Source organism: Sminthopsis crassicaudata, chromosome 2, assembly GCF_048593235.1.
Source record: "Sminthopsis crassicaudata isolate SCR6 chromosome 2, ASM4859323v1, whole genome shotgun sequence".
Lineage (NCBI taxonomy): Eukaryota > Metazoa > Chordata > Mammalia > Dasyuromorphia > Dasyuridae > Sminthopsis > Sminthopsis crassicaudata.
In genome coordinates, this window is record NC_133618.1 from 660737986 (window position 1) to 660757911 (window position 19926).

The window sequence follows — 19926 nt, forward strand, 5'->3', positions numbered from 1 at the left end:
TTGATGACACCATTTTCTTCACCACCCTTACAATACTGGCTACACTTTCTCTCACACACCTTTCACTCATTGGCTTTGGGTGGGGGGAGTTTGTTGGACTACTTCTTGTTCCTCTTTATCATTTCCATATCTTCCCTTGAAAACTTTCACTAAGCAACCTCTTTTCCTTTCTACTTTATAATATCCAATTGTTACCCAAACCAATTTCTGGTGACTGTTAACTATAGGCCCTCAGGAACATTTTCCTTTCTTTGTGAATTCAAAACCTGATATCTTTCTCTGCTCTAATCTAGAGGATCTCAACATGTATTTTGACTCTCTAATTCCCTAACTTTCCAGTTCCTTAGTCTTTTCTATCACCATAATCTGCTCCTCTACTCCACCTCAGCTATTCATATAATCAACCCCTTGATGCTGCCATTCTCCACAAGTGTTCTACACAAACATGCTCACGAACATGCAAATTCCTTATCTGATTATATTATCATTCCATCTTTCCTCATACTTTACAGCTCTTAACATGTTCTCCATTCTTTCTGCCTTCCAGTTATTTCCAGATAATCAGCTTGAACTCCTCTTTCATATCTCATTTCCTTAAAGAATCACTGCAATATTACAAATCATCTCTATTTTCTTTCCTTGACTCCTTGTCCTAATGCTGACCATGCCTTGCCAGGCCTCAACCCAGGATTATTTTGATTATCTGCTTCCCCAGCTCCTATTTATTTTCTGCTGAATGGGCTGAAGGAAATCATTGAATCACATTGATTGGGTCTAATACCAATTTGGGTTATATAATTTTAAATGGACCTTCATTGCAATAAGATAAATATTCTGTTCCTTTGTGATTGATTGGATATTCCACTCTCCACAATGGTTGCTCCATACCTTCTGGTCTCATCCCCAGCCTCCTACAATCTCCCCTTCTTCTACATCTTCAGCTAAATATCTTGCTTCATAATTCAATGAAAAATCCAACACTGTTGCTGAAAGCTCCCTCTTTTCTCCCTCTCTTTATCTGATATCATTCAAACATTTTCCTCCAATATTTCACCCTTGTTTCAGATGAAATGGTGATCCTTTTTGCCAAGAAAAATCTTACAAATATACCTTTGATCCCATCCCTCCAGAATTTTCTAAAATGTCATCTATTGACTCCTTCCCTAGTACCTACAAATATCCTTCAAGTCTCCCACATCCTTTAAAAAATACTCTCATTTGATCCAATCATCCCTGTTAGCTGTTTTATATTATTTCTTCCTTTTTATCCAACCATAGCCGCTTTCCCTTTGAAATCTCTATTTCCACTTCAGCATTCACCGAAACTATTACCCATCTGCCTCTTCCCCTCCTCCTCCTTCCTCCACCTCTGAAGGTGGAGTTGATGTGGGCCTGTCAATAATCTGCTCTCTAGGCGGGGTTGAAGCTTCTTCAAGAGAATCAGAGTCATCACACCCTAATTCCTCATTTAAATTCCTTTGCTCTTGGGCAAGATCTTGATCTTTCCTTTTTTCCTCACACTTTCTCCTTTGTTCATTTTTAAAACTTTTTCTTCTCCTACAACTTGCTAGAGAGTTTAAGGCTAATTGAACTATGTTGTAGATATAAAATACTTCTGCAGAAATTGAACGAGGCCCAATTTTTTGTGTGAAATTCTTTCATTTCAAATCCTACTAGCTTCCAGTTATCTACATCTATTTTTTTCTTCCTCTAAGAACCAAGGGGACGTGCGTCTTAATGCAGCCAAGAGTTTAGCAATCTGTACCCAGGTTACAAGTAAACTCTGCTCCTGAATTATCTTAATTATACTCTCTATAGCACCACTCCTGAATGGGGCTGGAGCTGAGGCTGCCGCTGGGGCTGGGGTTGAGTTGGCTGAGGTCGAGAGATTGTCTTTAGCTAACATCTGCCCCATTTCAGCTATAAGAGATTGCTGGTTTAGCCCTTAACAAGTTAAGTTCCTTATTTATCTATTAGAACACAATAGTTTCCTTGTTACTCATGGTTATTTCTGCATCAGAAAGTCTTTTCCACTGGAATCTGAATCAGAGGTTTTTCCACTGGAATCAGGATCATGTCAGTTCCTATTCAGGCACCAAATTGAGATGGTCCAGTCTAGCTCCTCTGAAGAGCTCAGAATAAGTCCTTGTCAGGATAAGCAAAAGTCCTTGCCCCACCTTGGGCGCCAATTATGTAATGTGCTGTTGTCTCCAGAAACTGTCAAGAGCCGCTCCAACTCTGACCTAGAACAGAGACTCTTCTCCATCTCTCGAGTGCCGCCCTCTTTTATCCTCCCAGAGAAAGGGCACGGGATAACGCAAGGGCTTCTGGGAAAAATTACTTCAACCAATGAATTTGCTCCTCCTAAGCATGTAAGCTCCTCCCCAGGAGTTCACAGAAGTAAAACTCCCAGTAAAGGCCAGAACTAGAGAATTATTAAGTACTGACTTAGAACTTAATAAAAACCTAATATCTCATTATCTCATTAGCACTTAGTAAGAACCTAACATTTAGGCAACTCAAATTCAACATGTCCAAAACAAAACTCATTCTCTTAACTCTAGAAAAGTTCACACCTTTTCTCTACTGACACACCCATACATGTCATCACTTCTAGCTTGGACTACTTTGATAGCTTGCTAACTGGTCTCACTGATTCAAATCTCTCCCACTCCTAAGTAGCTTCCACCTGGCTGCGAGGATCACATCATCTTGTTCAATGAGCTCCATTTGCTTCCTGTTCCCTTCAGAATAAAAAAAAAAAAAAAAAAAAAAAAAAGCCCCTTGTTTGCCATTTAAAACTTTTTTATAAGCTGGCTGTTTCCTGCCTTCAGATTTCACATTTTCTATGATCCAGCTAAATTGGCCTATTTGCAGGTCTTCAAATTATCTGCTGCCCCTGTGAGTTTGCATTTGTAGCAGGTGAAAGATGAAATGAGGAAACAAAGGTTCAAGCTTTTGAACACAATTATGCAAGTGCATAACAAATCAGAACCAGTTGCATTAGATCCTGTGACAGGTGAAGACAGATTTTTATGCATTAAAAACAACCCATCAAATAAGACCAGCTAATCAAAACAATCAGAATTACAAAACTCAGTAATCTGATTTCTAACTGGAGGAAAGATTAGTGACTTTTCAAGTTGGGAGGGAAGAGTGAACAGGTGCATTTTCTGGATATCAGAAAAAGAAGAGTTCCATTCCCACCTTATCTCTGTGAACAATCCAGGGAACATGGAAACAATAACTTATTGAACATTACTGACCCAGTTTTCAGATAAGATATATGAGTTTCTTGAGATGTATCCCAGGATCTAATAGTGCCTAACATACTGCTTGCTGAATTGAATTGCAGGTTTCAAATCGCCATGTGAAATTTCAGCAACAGAGACATGTGCATGCAAACTACAAGAGAATCCCTGTAGCACAAAGGAGGATGGATGGTGTGCATCCAGTCTCTGAAGGGTTTGGGGAGCAGCTCTGCACAGGAACATGAGTAGTAAGGACCACAGAGGCTGTTACAGAAGCTGTAGACCAGGGGTTCTCAAACTATGGCCCTGGGCCAGATGCGGCCCTCTGAGGACGTTTATGCGCCCCACTGGGTTATGGCAAACGGGCTGAGGGTGGAGACAGAGAGAGAGCTTTTGTTGTTACTACAGTGGGGCCTCCCGCAGTCTGAGGGGCAGGGAACTGGCCCCTATTTAAAACGTTTGAGGACCCCTGCATGTTCCTTCCTATAGATCAAGATCATGCCCTAATGGCAGGCTTGAAAACTCACGAGAGTAAAGTCACTGCCCCATTACTGGGGAGCAATTGTTCATATTCCTCCCCAGCTCATTTAACAGATGAGAAAACTGGAGGAGACAAGGCTGCTTAACTTGCCGGGTCACTCTGAGGCCGAGGGCGTCCCCCGACTCCACCCCGTGCTCCACGCCCCTAAGGGCGCGATCTTGCTCATCCGAACTCTGTCAGGAGCAGGCCCGAGAGCGGGCCTAATATTAACAGCCGCCTTCCAGGATCTTCCTGAAGGACTGACATGGTTCCTGCGAACACAGCCGGGGCGATGTCTGTATATTCTAAGACAAGCGTGCACCCTCCATATTAACATATTTGCATAAATATACATAATACAGTAACTATGTTTCTGTCTAGGACCTAGAACAGATACAAGGAAGCGCCTGCGAGCGGACATTAGTGGCCCGGGCCGCCTTCCCCAGAGCAGCATCCAGCCCCTCCTCCCTCCCCGCCACATCTCGAAGCTGGGTTTGGGGCCTTTGTCACTGTGGGTTCCTCGCCGCTGTACGTTTCAGGTCCCGTGACCGTCTCGGGACCGGCGGCTCCGGCCCATCCCTTCTTCCTTCCCCGGAGACGCCCCCTCATCACCGGTTCCAAGGCTTCCCACAAGTCCCGCTTGTACGGGGGACACGGGAATTCCCTCACAAATCGTCTCCCACTTGATTCCCACGGTTATGCAGGGAAGTTATGGCGCCCTTTGAATGGATTAGGAAACTGAGGCAATGGAAGAGTGACTCGGAATAGAGTTTGAATCCACTGCGCCGGGCCCGCCCCCGGCCTCCCACGTGGCTGCCCACCTCGCCCACTCCCAGGCAGCCGTTGATCCCGGTTGCTCTGGCGACGCGGAGGATGTGACGACATGACGCCGGCGTGTGGACGCCGGGACACTTCCGGCCGGCGGCGGGCGGCGGCGGCGCTGGGGTCTGTAAGTGTGTGGGGCGGCGCGGAGGCAGCGGCCCCCTCCGCTCGCTCTCCCTCCAGCCCTCCCTCCCTCCCTGCCCTGCGGGCTCCCCCCGCCCGGGCCCCAGGCCCGGCCCAGCCCGGCGCCGCGGCCGGACCTTAGGCGCGGGCGGGCCGCGCGGGAACCACCGACTGTACCGACCCAAACCTGCCTCCCGCCGAGGCCTCGGGGGCGCGGGCCGGGCTGCGGGGGGAGGGGCGCGGGCCGGAGTTTTGGGCTCCGACTTGGGTCTAGCTGCGAGATGTGGGGGGCGGCCGCCCTTCCTGGACCGTCAGTGTTCACTTCTCCTTGTGAGGGAGGGGCTAGGGCTGCTAAGTTTCTTTCTCCCTACTTAGCAGGCCAAGCAGCCCGCGCCCCCGTGGCTGAGCAGGGATGCCTGGGGTAAGGGGCCTGGAGGCTGGGAAGGGAGCCAGAGACCCTCCAGGGCCCAGGGCCTCCTATCTTGAGCCACGCGGACTTCTCCGAACCCCCTTCCCTCCTACCCTGGAGGCCTCCCCATTGTGAGGATGGGCTGGTCACCGACCTGGGAGGAAAAGTTGTGAAATTAACACCTGTGGAGGGGGGAGGAGCCCCCTTCTCCCTTTCTCCCAGAGCTCTTAGAGTGAAACCTCTCCAAAGCGGGGCTCACATCTGGGGGGGGGGGTCTTGTGTTTTCTTTCGTGCCCTCTCCTCGCTAGTGAAATAAATCCCGAAAGACACGTTTCCGTTTTCTTAGAAAGCCCCTTCTGGGATTAAAGGCGGGACTAAGCTGGGCGCTGAATCTGGCCGGGGTCTGACACTCCTCAGACCTGGGTTTGGATTTGACAGGGGCCCGTTAAGATTCAGATTGGGTCCTTCCCCCAGCCCCGGACACCGCCCGCTGCATTGTATGCACTTACTCCTAAAGAGAATCAGTGGCGGACTATTCTGTTGTCATTCTCGTGATCTGGAAGGGCTGTAAGCCCTGTTAAAAGTTCCGTATTATAGGTTTTCTCAGTGAGAATGAGATTTCCTTTTTGGAGGAAAAAGTTAACTGGCCCTCAGAGGGGAGAACTGTGGGACTTACAATGATTTCTAAAGCATCTCAGTCAGATATCAGCCCATTGTAAGATATGGTTTTTACAGTTTGTGAATCTATGAAACCAGAACCAACGAAGTTCACCATATCATCCTTTTCTGAGCCAGAAAAACACATTCCCAGATGAGTGGAAAATTCATAACTTTTTCCAAAGAAGACCACTGTTATATATTATAAATACAGGAGCAAGTCTCTGGGTTCTAATCCTTGGTAATTCAAGATGATGCAGCTAATTATGTTCTGCTTGTTCGGTTCAATAAACCTGAAGAGCTAGTGTGTTCAAGAAAATGAAACAAGCCCTGTCCTCAGCAAATTACTTACTGGATGTGTACACAAATAAATACAGTGGCAAATTGAGGGAGCAAGGGAATTCTGGGAGTAGAAACAATGTGGAAGGCTTTGGGAGAAATGGCACATAAAGTCTTGGAGAAAGCCAGATACTGAGGCAGTAAATGCAGTGGAGAAGAAAGGGAGAGTCAAGTGAAGGAAACAACAATGGTCTCGCTAGAATGTAGATTTCTTTTTTTTTTTTTTTTTTTTTTTTTTTTTTGCTGAGGCAGTTGGGGTTAAGTGACTTGCCCAGAGTCTGTACACAGCCAAGAATTGTTAAGTGTATGTGATCAGATTTGAATTTAGGTCCTCCTGACGTCAGGATTGGTGCTGTATTCACTGGGCCACCCAGCTGCCCCAAGGATGTAGATTTCTTGTAGAAATAAAGCTGAGAAGGCAGGTAGAAGCAAGATTGGAAGGTGTAAATGCCTGGTGAGGAGATTATGCTTTTCCATTTGGATAGTGGGAGCCCCTGAAATTTTTTGAAAACAGAGGTCACATGGTCAAATATTTGTCCTAGTTTTGATGAAGAAATGAATTGTGACTTCCATGATCTTTGAATAGACTACACAAGTACTAGGGGCTTCCACCCTGAGGTTCGGTCTTTTTGGGTTTACAGTTTCTGTTACTGTTTGTAACATGTATCTTTTCTAAAATTACTCCTGCTAAAAAGTAGGGTTTGGACTTGAGTACTTTGTAGCCTTTGAAGTAGTGTCTTAGATTAGAAAAGAATGGGACTACTTTAAAATAAACAACAAAGTATTCCATATGCTTTGTTTCATTTCATCAGTGGATACAATAATGGAAGATTCGGGATGTGATTTCTTATATCTAATTTATACTCGGATCCCCTCTTATCAGTAGTGAGCTTGTCTAGAATTCATCTGTATCAGGACTAAGACCTTATTCTTTCCCATTCAAGGTTTATGTTAGATTATTGACCTCTGTCTCTCTACTTGTGTGTACAACAGGTGAATGCAACCAGCCTGTAGATCAAGTCCATGTAAGTGTAATAACACTTTTATCAAGTAACATGGGCCTACTTTTTCTAATTTCCACCTCCAGCTTTGCACATGTTTTCTCCCTACCTTGGAATTTGACCCTCCTTCCAAGTCAACTTAGTCTTCAAACTGAAATTCACCTACTTTCTCTGTTCAGCCTTTTATGACTCCTGAAGTTTACAGGAATCTTTCTTTTTGATTCCTGTAGTATTTACAAGTAATGCTATTCCTGTGATGCGTGTTCTTTAGCAAGTGTGTTAGTGATTTGGGTGTGTTCTTTCTACCCAATGAGAGTGTTTATATTAGGGTATCACCATCAGCTGAAACTGTACCTGGCAATAGGTGGTCACAGAAGAAGGCAGGTCTATCATTTGCTGAAACAATAAAGGTAGTTGCATGTTCTTTGTCCTCCCTGAGTTTCCTCCAGGTACTCCTCCAAAACTGCCTGTAGTGACGTGTAGATTCCTGTGGAGTCCTTGTGTTTAAGCATGGCAGGGGAAAGTTCAAAGCCCAACTGACACACTGGAATGGAGTTAGTGCTGATGACCTTGATAAGTGGTAGATTGCTGTCTGACTGACCACAGAGTCTGGTGGAAGCAATGCTAGCTGACTGTCAGGATCCAGGTTCAAATCCCAACCCTTCCACTTAGTAAGTGACTAGAGAAAGTCTCCATGGATCTCAGTTCTCATCTGTAGAGTGAGGGAGTTGGACTAATTGTGGTTCATCATATCTTTCCAAGTTCTGGGATCGAAACAGCTCCTCTTCTCCAAGAGCTCACAGTCTTTGTATCTTTAGTAGTTAGCATGGTGAGTGGTATATGAAAGGTGCTTCATAAATGCTTAGTGATGTGACTGAAGCACTGGAAACAGGCATTTGCAGAAAAGAGAATGCTTTAGTAGCGATCATAAAGTGGATATTTGAAAGTATAATTTTAAACAATTGGACTAAAATCTGCTTAGACTGATCATATTTTGAGGTGGTTTGCTTTTTCTTCGTTTTTTTTTTTTAAAGTAACTTTTTTACTTATTTCATTAAATACTTGCCAATTATAGCTTTAACATTCATTTGTTTAAAATTTGAGCTCCAAATGCTCTCCCATCTATTCCTTTTCCCCAGAAGGCAAATGATGATATCAGTTATTAAAAATGTGAAGTCATGTAAAATATATTTCACTATTGTAACAGAAAACACAAACAAGGCAAGAAAAAAAAAGTGAAAAAAAGTGTACTTCAATCTACTGTTAGGGTTCATCATAAATAGAGGTGGCTTTTTCTTAAAAGAAATTAGAGACAAGAAAAAAAAAACTGAATACCAGGATAAAATAAGGTATTGGTCTTCATATTTAGAGGAAAATAGGAAGGGAAGAAAAGCTTTTTCCTTCCCATAATAAAAATTTCTCAATGTTAGTGTTATTATCACTCACATAAAATAAGTTTTCATTGTGCAAATGATAAGAACATTTAATACTATAAAAGGCTATAAAAACAGATTTTCTTTTAAAAAAGAAATGATGGGTCTCAAACACTTAACACTTTCTAGCTGTGTGACCCTGGGCAAGTCACTTAACCCCAATTGCCTTAACAAAAAATAAAATAAATAAAAAAGAAATAAATACCTTATGTTTTTTAATTTCCCAATTATTATTCTTTATATTTTACTATGTTATGTCATAGTTTTGCCTGTGGAAGTGTCAAAATAAGCTTGTCAAGAAAGTGTTGTGGGGTAAGGGGGAAGAAGTATGATAGACCACAAATATCAACAGGAAATCTTAGTTTACCAAAATCTCTATTTTGGTAACTCCTTTTGTAGCATTTGCTGGCCTGTCCAAGAACTGCCATATGCTCAAGGTATATAATCAGGAGTGTTGAGAGTTTGGACTCCAGTGGAGAGATTGGCCACTTTCTCCTTTCTTCTAGAGCTATTTCCTCACCTTATTTTTTTTTTTTCTCCCTGAGGCTGGGGTTAAGTGACTTGCCCAGGGTCACACAGCTAGGAAGTGTTAAGTGTCTGAGACTAGGTTTGAACTCAGGTCCTCCTGAATTCAAGGCTGGTGCTCTATCCACTGCGCCACCTAGCTGCCCCCTATTTCCTCACCTTCAAACAAGGGGCTTGAATTAGATTATTTTTAAGATCCCTTTATTTTTCTTCCTTCCCTCCTAGTTCTTGGCACTTGCTTAGTCTGAATAACATTGTTCTCTTCATCTTTAGCGTTCTCTTCTATCTATGTGAAAAATTTTTATGCCCTTAAGCAAAGATTGAGAAGCTCTCTAGTGTTTTTGTTAACATTAAAATTTTCAAAAAGTTTTAATTATGTCTTTTGTTTTGCTATCATAGTCATTTCCTGATATGCTTTCATTTATAATAAAAATTGATAAACAAAATCAGTTGACAAAATGACCAACTTAGTCAACATCTTCCACTCCTGGTTTCCCACCCCAACTGAAAGAAAGAAGGTGCCTTCTTTTTCTCTTCTCCAAGGCCAAGAATGGAGGTTATAATTACTTAGTTTGTGACTAGTACAAGTTAGTGGATTGCTTGCTGGCTTTGGCTAGAGGCCTTTTCACTTGCTTTATGGTAGTTGTATCACAGGAGGTTTTTAGAGTTCTTGGATTCATTTTCTTACCACTTTTTCTATATTTTCTTTATATAGATGCCTCCAAAATAATGATTTAAACAGTGAGATTATCTTTCATCCCATTTGTGGTTCCATGTATTGCCCATTGTGTGGGAAATGCCAAACCAATCTTTAAGTTCCTGACATTTTTCTTGTTACCATTTAACAAACTTTGAATCTAAGATCTAAAAATATTTTTGGACTTGTGAAAATTTTATTATGTCCTGACAAAGGATGTGTTTCTTTATTGAAAAACCTTTTTGGGGAGATTTTAACTTTTTCTTTAAGAAAAACTTGATCCCAAGTTGATCATTCTCTTGGGAGTTGTAAAAGATAGATTTTTCTTTATGAATTGTCTTTGAGATAGACTTGTGACAGCTGTATTAGCTATATTAGAATTGCTTGGTTGTAAACTGGTACACAAATAAACTTTATCTAATGAACTTGTCCTGAATAATGTTATAATTTGTTTCCTATCCTGTTGATTTGATTTAAGATTATAGAGGAAGATTCTATTGCTTTCTGTAAGGTACATGAGCGATGATCTAGCCTAGTGGTTTAAAACTAAGTAGAAGTGGGGACTGCTAAGAATCTATGCAGCTAATATGAATTTATTTTTTAAATTGAATATTATCTCTGTTTTGTTATATTTTTGATAGATATTTTCCAGTTACAATGTAATATGGTTTGAACCTTACTTCTGAGTATAATAGACTACATGCGGCCCATAGGCCATGTGTTTTGACACCTCTGATCTAGTCCACTTCCTTTATTTTATAAATTAGAAAGTAAAGCCCCAAAAGATAAAATAACTTGCCTGGAGTTATTTATGAGGTTAGTTACAGAGAACCAAGCTCTCTTCCTGATTTTTAAGTTCAAGTTTCTTTCAACTATTTATAGGTGTCATTTGAAAAAAAAAAACAACCCAAATGTTTTTAGTGATGAGTTATCCATTAGCTCCCTTAAAAGGATGGAGGACCCATTTATTAAAAGTTAATATTTGCCCAGTGTCCAGCCTTCTGGAATACTTCTTGAATTTCTTTTAAAATTCTTTGTCTCTTCTTTGTTATAGTGATCCCATATCAGAAACATGGCTTCTGATTGGCTGGGCAGTATTGTATCTATCAACTGTGGGGACAGCTTGGGAGTCTATCAGGGAAGAGTATCAGCTGTGGACCAGGTCAGCCAGACCATTTCCTTGACCCGACCTTTCCACAATGGAGTGAAATGTTTAGTGCCAGAAGTCACCTTCAGGTAAGTATCTTTACAAGGCCACTCTTCTCCCTCCCTTTCTTGGTCACAACAGTGTACCACAGAACTTGAACCTAGATCTTATTTATATTTGGTGTTCTATAATATGATTAGTGCCTTTGGATTGCTTCTGTGCCAAAGGCCATTCAGTTCAACAAATACTTAAGGTCCTTCTAGGGACAAGAGCTTTCGGTGTGTTTTCTTCTTATACTGTATATAGGATTTGCCTCTTATTTGTTTTCCATACATGTGCTATAAAATTGAAATGTTTACTGGCAGTGTATTATTTGACTTTCGGCAATACAAGTAGAATAAGAAGTTATTCTAATATATTTGTTTCAAAATAATCTTTATTGTCTAGAATTTTTCTTTCCATCTCTTGTACATATTATATATATCTACCTTTCCTTTTCTTTCCCAGATGTGGTTCTTGTTGATTTTGGGGTGAAGTTTCTTCTTCTTTATGCACAGTTTAGTGTATTGTAAATATGTGGGCTATTGCTGCAGTTTATCCCCAAAGACCAGTGTGTTAAAACCGTGTATTGTCATTCTACCTGAAAATTATGTATCTTATACAAGGAACTACACTACTGCCTATTAACAAAAGACAAATGGCATAGTTAAAATATATTTACCCAGTAGACTGTTTTGATTAATATAGTTAAAATGAGTATATTTCAGAAGTTTTCTTTCCCATTTTCAATTTATCATTTTATTCTTATTTTTCAACTTTTTCAAGTTGAGTGAAATGTGGACAAAAGATTATTTAACTTGGATTTGTTCCTTAACTTCACCACTTGTTAGCTTTGTGACTGTGAGCAAATCTTTTAAGCTCTCTGAGCCTGTCCTCATCTATAAATTGTGGTATCTTACTCTCTGAGTATTGCAACTTAGCAAGTATTTATAAAATATCTGCTACATACCAGATACTATACTGTTTGAGGGATACCAAAATAGAAAGCTGTAAATAAAAGAAAATCTCAGAGACAATGCACTAGGGTAAGGAGTTCGCCTGGTAAGAAAAGTTGCTTGCAGAAGCTGAGATTTGAACTGAGTCTTTTTTTTTTTTTTTTTAAATAATAGGTTTTTATTTTTTTTCAAAATACACACAAATATGTGTAATATTCTCTCTAAAATGTAATGTTCTCTGTTGAAATTTTCTTGGGGTCTCTGGAGTTTCAGTTCAGTAATCACCACACAAGTAGCTAGGGGTTAAAGTCCAAATCCTTTATTGTTTCCTTCAAAGTCTTATCTCCTTCACTTGGGGCTTGGCTAGTTTTCTGGAGGCCTATCTCTCCTTGGTTCCGACAGCTTGAGCTCCTGCCTGCCTTCTCTGGCTTCTGAATCTCCCCAACTTCCAAGGGTTTGTGTTTCAGCCTCTAGCCACCACAAAAGTGGACGACAGAATGAATCTGTCTCAGCCTCTGAGAGCTTCTAGTGCGCTTGTCTCTTTTTTGGCCCTGAGAGCTTCTCCCTTATATGTTCCACACTGAGTGTACACCAATCATTATATCACTAGGAAACCGTTATTTGTTGTAGGATTAAATCAGTGCTAAACTACATTTAACAATTGTCTCCTCAATTCCACTTAGTACCTTGTTTCAAATTCTGGCCAATAACAAATATGGTTTTCAGCATTCATCTTTGCAAAACTTTGTGTTCTATATTTTTCTTCCTCCTTCCCCTTCTTCCTTCCCCACTTCCTCCTCCCCTGGATAGAAAGCAATCCAATATAGATTAAACATGTGCAATTCTTCTAAACATATTTCCACATTTATCACTGAGTTGAGTCTTAAAACAATCCAGGAAAGCCAGGAAGCAGAAGTGAGATGGAAGAGTCCTGTAGTAAAGACCTGGAGTTTGGAGAAAAGTGCTGTGTGTGAGGAACAAGCCAGAAAGCCATTGTGGCTGAATCACAGAATACTTACAAGGGAATAAATTGTAAAAAAGAGTGGAAAGGTAGAAAGGGGCCACATTGTGAAAGGCAGGCAGAATTTTATATTTGACAAGAGGTAATAAGAAGCTCTAGAGTTTGTTGAATTGGAGGCAGGAAGATATGATTGGCTTAGCACTTTAGGAAAATCACTTTGGTAGGTAAGCAGAGATTGGATTGGATTGGAATAGGGAAAGGCTTGAGTCAAAGAGACCAACCAGAAGGCTATTGAACAGTAGGCCAAATATGAAGTAGTAAAGGCTGTGCTATGATGGTGGCTGTTCTTGTAGAGAAGGGAAGTACATATGAGGATGTCATAAAGTTTGACAGGCCAAGATTTGACAATAAATTGGATATATGGGGTAATATGATTATTAAGACGATGCTAAGGTTGTGAGCCTCGGTTACTGAGGGAGTGTGATGCCCTCTGTAGAAAGAGGAAAATTGGAAAGAGTAGAATCTGAAAGGAAAAACACTGAGGCAGAGCTCTCAGATAATGGAACTTTATTTAAAGTTCCAATGAAATGAACCTCAGATCTTCCTCACAATTTGAGATATCCACTTCCTCCAGGGCCATGGTTTTATAGTGCTTGATGCCTGGACAATACATGTGGAACAAGCCAAAAATACAGAGTTCATCAGAGAAATGGAACTCTTGTGTATAGCAGAAGAGAGAGCAGCATTTTCATAGATGCTTTTAGTAAAAGGGCAGAAATTGGGAAGGAAAGGAAAATGGTATACCAGATGAAGAATTTCCTGAGGAAAGAGAGAAAACCACTTGGGATCTGGAATATAATTGCCACCATCATCTTAATTGAGTTCACAGTTTTGATAAAGGGCTATACCCCCTTATATACAATTTATTGTAATTTTTTATTTTTGAATCTTCTAAATTGGTCAGAAATTCTTATTCAGTTAATTGGCATTTGTTTTTCAGTATGTTGCTGAACTAGATGTTGCCACCCCATGTAACTCTTTGCCCAACCACAGCTGGCAACATGAACTGTGGTTGTGACCATTATCCCCTTTGAACTTCTCTTTGCTCTGATGAGTCATCTCAAGATGTTTGTTTTATTCAATTTGGATTGGTTGGAACTAACCTCCAGGCAAAGGGATAGAACTGTTTATTACATAAACATTTCAATTCCATATATTTTATTTTAAGAAGAAAAGGAATTTGAACCAGAATACAGAAGATATATCAGAACTCTGACATTCAGTCAAGTTACTGAGAACCTTTTTACAAATAAGGCAGCATCCTTGTACACTAGTTTTTTTTTTTTTTGTTGTTGTAACTGTTTTTAATAATTTGCATACATTTTTATGGTAGGGACCTCCCAAACTCACAATATACAGTTTTTATATTTATTTCAATCCATGGATATAGTTTTACTTTAAAAAAAAAAAAAGATACAGTAAACTCTTTGTCTTTATTAATATGTATTAAGATATGACCAATACACTAATAAGTTTTCTTTTTTATGTTGTCATCCTTAAAATGGTATATGGCATTGATGCCTAAACCAGGAAGAGCCAAAACAGAGAAAGAAAATTACAGAACAATCTCCCTAATGAATATTAATGCAAAAATTTAAAATAATATATTAGCAAAGAGACTACAGCAACTTCTCAATAGGGTAATACACTATGTCAAAGTGGGATTTTTACCAGGAATGCAGGACTGGTTCAATATCAGGAAAATCATTACCAAATCAACCATATCAATAATAAAATTAATAGAAATGATATGATAATTTTAATATATACAGAAAAAAACGTGACAAAATACAGCATCCATTCCTATTAAAAGCACTAGAGAGCATAGGGATAAAGGGACTTTTTCTCAAAATAATAAGCAGTATCTATCTAAAACCATTCTTTTTAATGGAGAGAAACTGGATGCATTTCCAGTAAAATCAGGAGTGAAACAAGGATGCCCATTATCATCACTGTTATTCAACACTATAAAGCCAGAAGTGCTGGCTTTCATGATAAGAAAAAAGAAATTAAAGGACTTAGACTAGGCAATGAGGAAATAAAACTATCACTTTATGGATGATGTAGTTAAGAGAATTCTAGAAAATCATTCAAAAACCTACTGGAAACAATTCACAGCTTTAGTAAAATTGCAGGACATAAAATAAATTCACACAAATCATCAACGTTTCTATATATTATTGACAAAGACCATCAACAGGAAATAGAGAAATTCCATTTAGAATTACGGTAGACAAAATAAATACTTGGGGGTCTACCTGCCAAGACAAACCCAAGGACTATATGAACACAATTACAAAACATTTCTCACACAAAGTCAGATCTAAACAGTTGGGAAAATATCAATTGTTCATGGCTAAGCTGAACTAATATAATAAAAATGACAATTTCACCTAAAAGATGATGGCTTAGCAATACCATACCTAAAACTGGTACTATAAAGCAACCATTTGGTACTGGTTAAGAAATAGAGTGATGGGTGAGTGGAGTGAATTAAATACAAACGACACAATAAGACCTGTAACAATCTAGTATTTGATAAACCCCCAAACTTAGCTTCTGAAATAAGAACTCAGTATCTGACAAAAATTGCTAAGAAAACTAGAAAATAATATGTCAGAAACTTGGCATAGACCTACGTCTCAAATACCAAATACCAAATAAGGTCAAAATGGATACGTGACTTGTGCATAAAGGATGATACCATAAACAAATTATGAGAACAAGGGATAATTTACCTATCAGATCTCTGGAGAAATTTATGAACAAAAATTGGTGAACATTATGAAAGATAAAATGAACTCAAAATTGTTTTGTACAAACAAAACAACAGAAACTGGATTAAAAGGGAAGTACAAAACTGGGAAAAATCTTTACAGCCAGTATTTCTGATAAAGGTCTCATTTCTGAAATTTAAAAGAATACAGGTCAAACCCCAATTGATAAATGGTCAAAAGGTAGGAACAATTTTCAGATGCTAAAATTGTTGTTCTTTATTATTATTGGTTTTTTTTTGGCTGAGGCAATTGAGGTTAAGTGACTTGCGTAGGGTCACACAGCTAGGAAGTGTAAAGTGTCCAAGACAAGATTTGAACTCAGATCCTCCTGACTTCAGGGCTGGTACTCTATCCACTCAGATGATGAATTGAAAGCCATCTGTTGTATGAAAAAATACTCTACGTCACTATTGATTAGAGAAAGGCAAATTAAAACAACTCAGAGACTCCACTTCATACCTCTCAGACTGGCTAAGATGACAGGAAAAGTTAATGATAAATTTTGGAGGGAATGTGGGAAAACTGAGACACTAATACTTTGTTGGTGGAATTGTGAAATGATCCAACCATTCTAGAGAGCAATATGGAGCTATACTCAAAAGGCTATCCAACTATGCATATTCTTTGACCCAGAAGTGCTATTTTACTGGGTCTGTAGCTCAAGGAAATCATAAAGGAGGGAAAAGGACCCACATGGGAAAAATATTTGTAGCAGCTCTTATTGTGGTAGCAAAGAATTGGAAAATGAGTAGATGCCCTTCAATTAGGGGATTGGTTGAACAAGTTGTGGTATATGAAAGTAATGGAATATTATTGTTCTACAAAAAAATGATGAACAAGCTGATTTTAGAAAGGCCTGGAAAGATTTACACGAACTGATGCTGAGTGAAATAAGCAGAACCAAGAATACATTGTACACAATTACAGCAAGAATGTATGATGATCTACTATGAAAGAATTGGTTCTTTTCTTTTTTTTTTTCTCTGAGGCTGGGGTTAAGTGACTTGCCCAGGGTCACACAGCTAGGAAGTGTTAAGTGTCTGAGACTAGATTTGAACTCCGGTCCTCCTGAATTCAAGGCTTGTGCTCTATCCACTGTGCCACCTAGCTGCCCCAAATTGGTTCTTTTCAATGATTCAGTGACCCAAAGCAATCCCAATAGAGTTTTGGGTGGAAAATGCTATCTGCAACCAGAAAAAGAATTAACAAGAATGAACATAAATCAATATGTTCTGTGTTCACTTATTTTTTTCTATTTTTTACTCTCTCCCATGGTTTTTCCTTTTTGCTTTAATTTTTCTCTCCCAACATGATTCATAAAGCAATGAGTGCCCCAAAATTAATCATTGTTTAAAAATGTTTATATTAACTTTTGAAAAGTCAGAATTGTTTTCATCTCCATTAACATAACCAGCCTTACCCTTCATCAGCCAGACTCTCCTAGGGTTTCAATATGTATCTTTTTCTCTGTGTGTATCCTTGGCCACTTAAAATTAGATTTTGTGTGATAGTAAAAATCCCTGTATATAATTAGAAGTATGCTAGAACCTCTACCAATTATGCCATTACAGAGTTATATCACAACAGCTATGCTCCTCTTGCTTCCAAGATTTATGTGTACAGGAAAAAATAGAACTCTGAAGGAAAAGTGGATGCAGTCTGTAGTTTCCAAATGAACTTGATATTTTTTTTCCTTTGGTCATTATGCCTGCCTTTCTTGTTGGCCCAAAGTTTCCAGATACCTTTTCAGTGTTCTGAAAGGAAAGACTTCACACCTTCTTCCCACCTACTCTGAGATGCTCACTACCCATTTTGTTCCCATGTTGTTAGCTTGTCCCCTTGAGCTCAAGACATGATTCTTTTGCTCTTCTCCTAGTAGAGACTGCCATGTGAAGAAAATGGAGAGCCAGAGAAGCTCTGAGCTAGCTCATGAGGTCCCTCTATATGCACTCCACTGGTCCTAGCACAAGGCTGTGCACATAGCAAATTTTCAGTAATTTTTTGTTTACTGAATCTGAGAATTTTAAAATGTGGCCTGTAGCATTTTACTTGTTTTTTTTTCCCCCCTACTCTGCTTTTAAAATAGCTGCAAATCAGCAAATGAGCTTTCTCCTTCCAACAGGGTACAGTATTCAGCTGAATATTATATTGTAGGGTGAGTCCTATTTCTTAAGGACACTAGTTCTTTTACTCCTGAGCTTCAGTGAGATCAGTGGATGCTTTTGTCTGATCCTAGCTTTTCATTGCTATTTGTCAGTTTTTTGTTTTGAGATTGGGATTCCTTTTTTCTGTTTCAGGGCAGGTGACATTACAGAGTTGAAAATTCTGGAGATACCAGGCTCTGGGGACAATCAGCAATGTGGAGACACACAACAGACAGAATTAGGCCTACCTGGTGTTGGCTGTCAGGTGGGAATCAGTCAAAATGGCACAGGAAAACTGCTCAAGAAGTCCACATCCTCCAGTGCCCCCCAGAATATCCCCAAGAGAGCAGAGATGAAGACTCAGGATGTTGCCATTTCACCACAGCAGCCATGCTCAAAGAGCTATGTGGACAGGCATATGGAGTCTTTGAGTCAGTCCAGAAGTTTTCGTCGGCGACACAATTCTTGTAAGTGTTATCCTGTTGGCATTTTCTTTTTAACCTGATGACCCTGGGCTGTGAAGTCTTAGCACCCCTTCCCTAAAAGAAGACTTTTATCACAGCTGACAGAAAGAACTTCACACAACTTAGAAGGATTCTTTTGTCTCGGCTCTCCTTCCTATTTCCTCACTTTCTTTCAAGATCTTAAGGGAAAAGGAATCAACTATTATATATACATCCTCATCCCTACATCATTTCATTTGTTCCCTCCAGTTCTCCCTGGAGTTTACCCAGTGTTAAAAGTTGGAAGACACCTTAGTGATAGTCTAGTTTTATTCACTTGTTTTTTAGATGAAGATGAGGACTCTTGGGCCCAAAGTAGCATGGCAGTGAGCTGGTCTGCAGCCCAAGACTTCAGATGTGTTCTATTACACACCTCCTCTGATCTTCCCATTTACCTATAGTCACACTTACCTTCTGCCCAAGAGGTCTGACTTTTCTGGAAATTTAAGTATTTTGTGTCTTGTATATTGAAGACCAGTTGGAAATAAATGGTCACAGATTTGCCATGACTTTTTGGATGTTGATTAATGGAGCTTCAGGGATTACTTTTGTTCCAGCAGCTATACTGATATATTCTTCAGCTAGTTTAGGGACAGGATGGGGATTGTGTGTAAAATATGATTTTATTACTGATTAAATCTCCTGGATGAGGAAAATTACTCCACCAACCAAGGCAGAGCATCACCTTGTGTGCAGTGGATAGTCTTTACAATATTGCCTGCAACCTTAGGAGATTGTGACTCACCCTGTGTCATCCAGCCAGTTGGGATCAGAGTCCATCCTGTGTCGACCTAGAATAACACAGCAGAGAAGAGACAGCACAATGAAATGGGAATGGGGATAATATTAACTACTACATGAAAAGTAAGACAAAGGTGGTATGGGTCAGTGGGTAGGGTGCTCGACTTGAAGCCAGAAAGACTCCTCTGATACTTTCTGTGTGATCTGTGGCAAATCAGTCACTTAAACCTCTCTGAGACTTAATTTCCTCATCTGAAAAATTATGATATTAGTTTATATTATATATGATAATAATAATAAGGTCACAGGGTTGTGAGGATCAAATGAAGTAATGTATGTAAAGTGTTTTGTAAACTTCAAAAATCTCTGTAAATGTCATCTGTGAAGTCCTGTTTAAATGTGAGTTATTAATAGATACAAGTAAATGCTTATTTGCTATGTTGTTAAACTTCCAATTTACTATAGCCCTGAAAGAATAGCAATAAATGTATTGGGAGGGTATATTTTAGGTATTCAGCTTGTTTGTTTGTCATGACTTACCCAATGTGATACATTTTGGGTTTTCTTGGAAAAGATACTGCAGTTTCCTTCTCCAGCTCATTTTACAGATGAAGAAATTGAGACAGACAATAAAGTGACTGACCCATGATTAGACAGCTAGTGTCTGAAGCCATATGCAACATTTATTGAAACTTTTTACCTGCTAGACACTGCTATGCACTGAAGCACCTCTTCATTCCAACATTTTCACAAGATGTCCTTGTTTCTAGTCCGTGCTTTCATTTTATCATTTCTCAAGCCTTTCCTTTACATCATCTCTT

General features: G+C 39.6%; 1 protein-coding gene across 4 annotated transcripts in view; it reads left to right on the forward strand.

Moving 5' to 3' along the window:
* Nucleotides 1–4299: 4299 nt before the first annotated feature.
* EDC3 (enhancer of mRNA decapping 3) overlaps nucleotides 4300–19926 on the forward strand; it is a 54162-nt gene continuing 38535 nt past the window's right edge. The window contains exons 1-3 of one of the 4 annotated variants that reach the window (XM_074296980.1): nucleotides 4300–4720; nucleotides 10832–11013; nucleotides 18015–18328. In XM_074296980.1, coding sequence (XP_074153081.1) covers nucleotides 10850–11013; nucleotides 18015–18328 — 478 coding nt within the window. In that variant the 5' untranslated portion in view covers nucleotides 4300–4720; nucleotides 10832–10849. Of the gene's footprint in view, nucleotides 4721–5118; nucleotides 5138–7119; nucleotides 7147–10831; nucleotides 11014–18014; nucleotides 18329–19926 lie in introns of those variants that run through there. The other 3 variants (XM_074296982.1, XM_074296983.1, XM_074296981.1) reach the window with 3 other exon arrangements.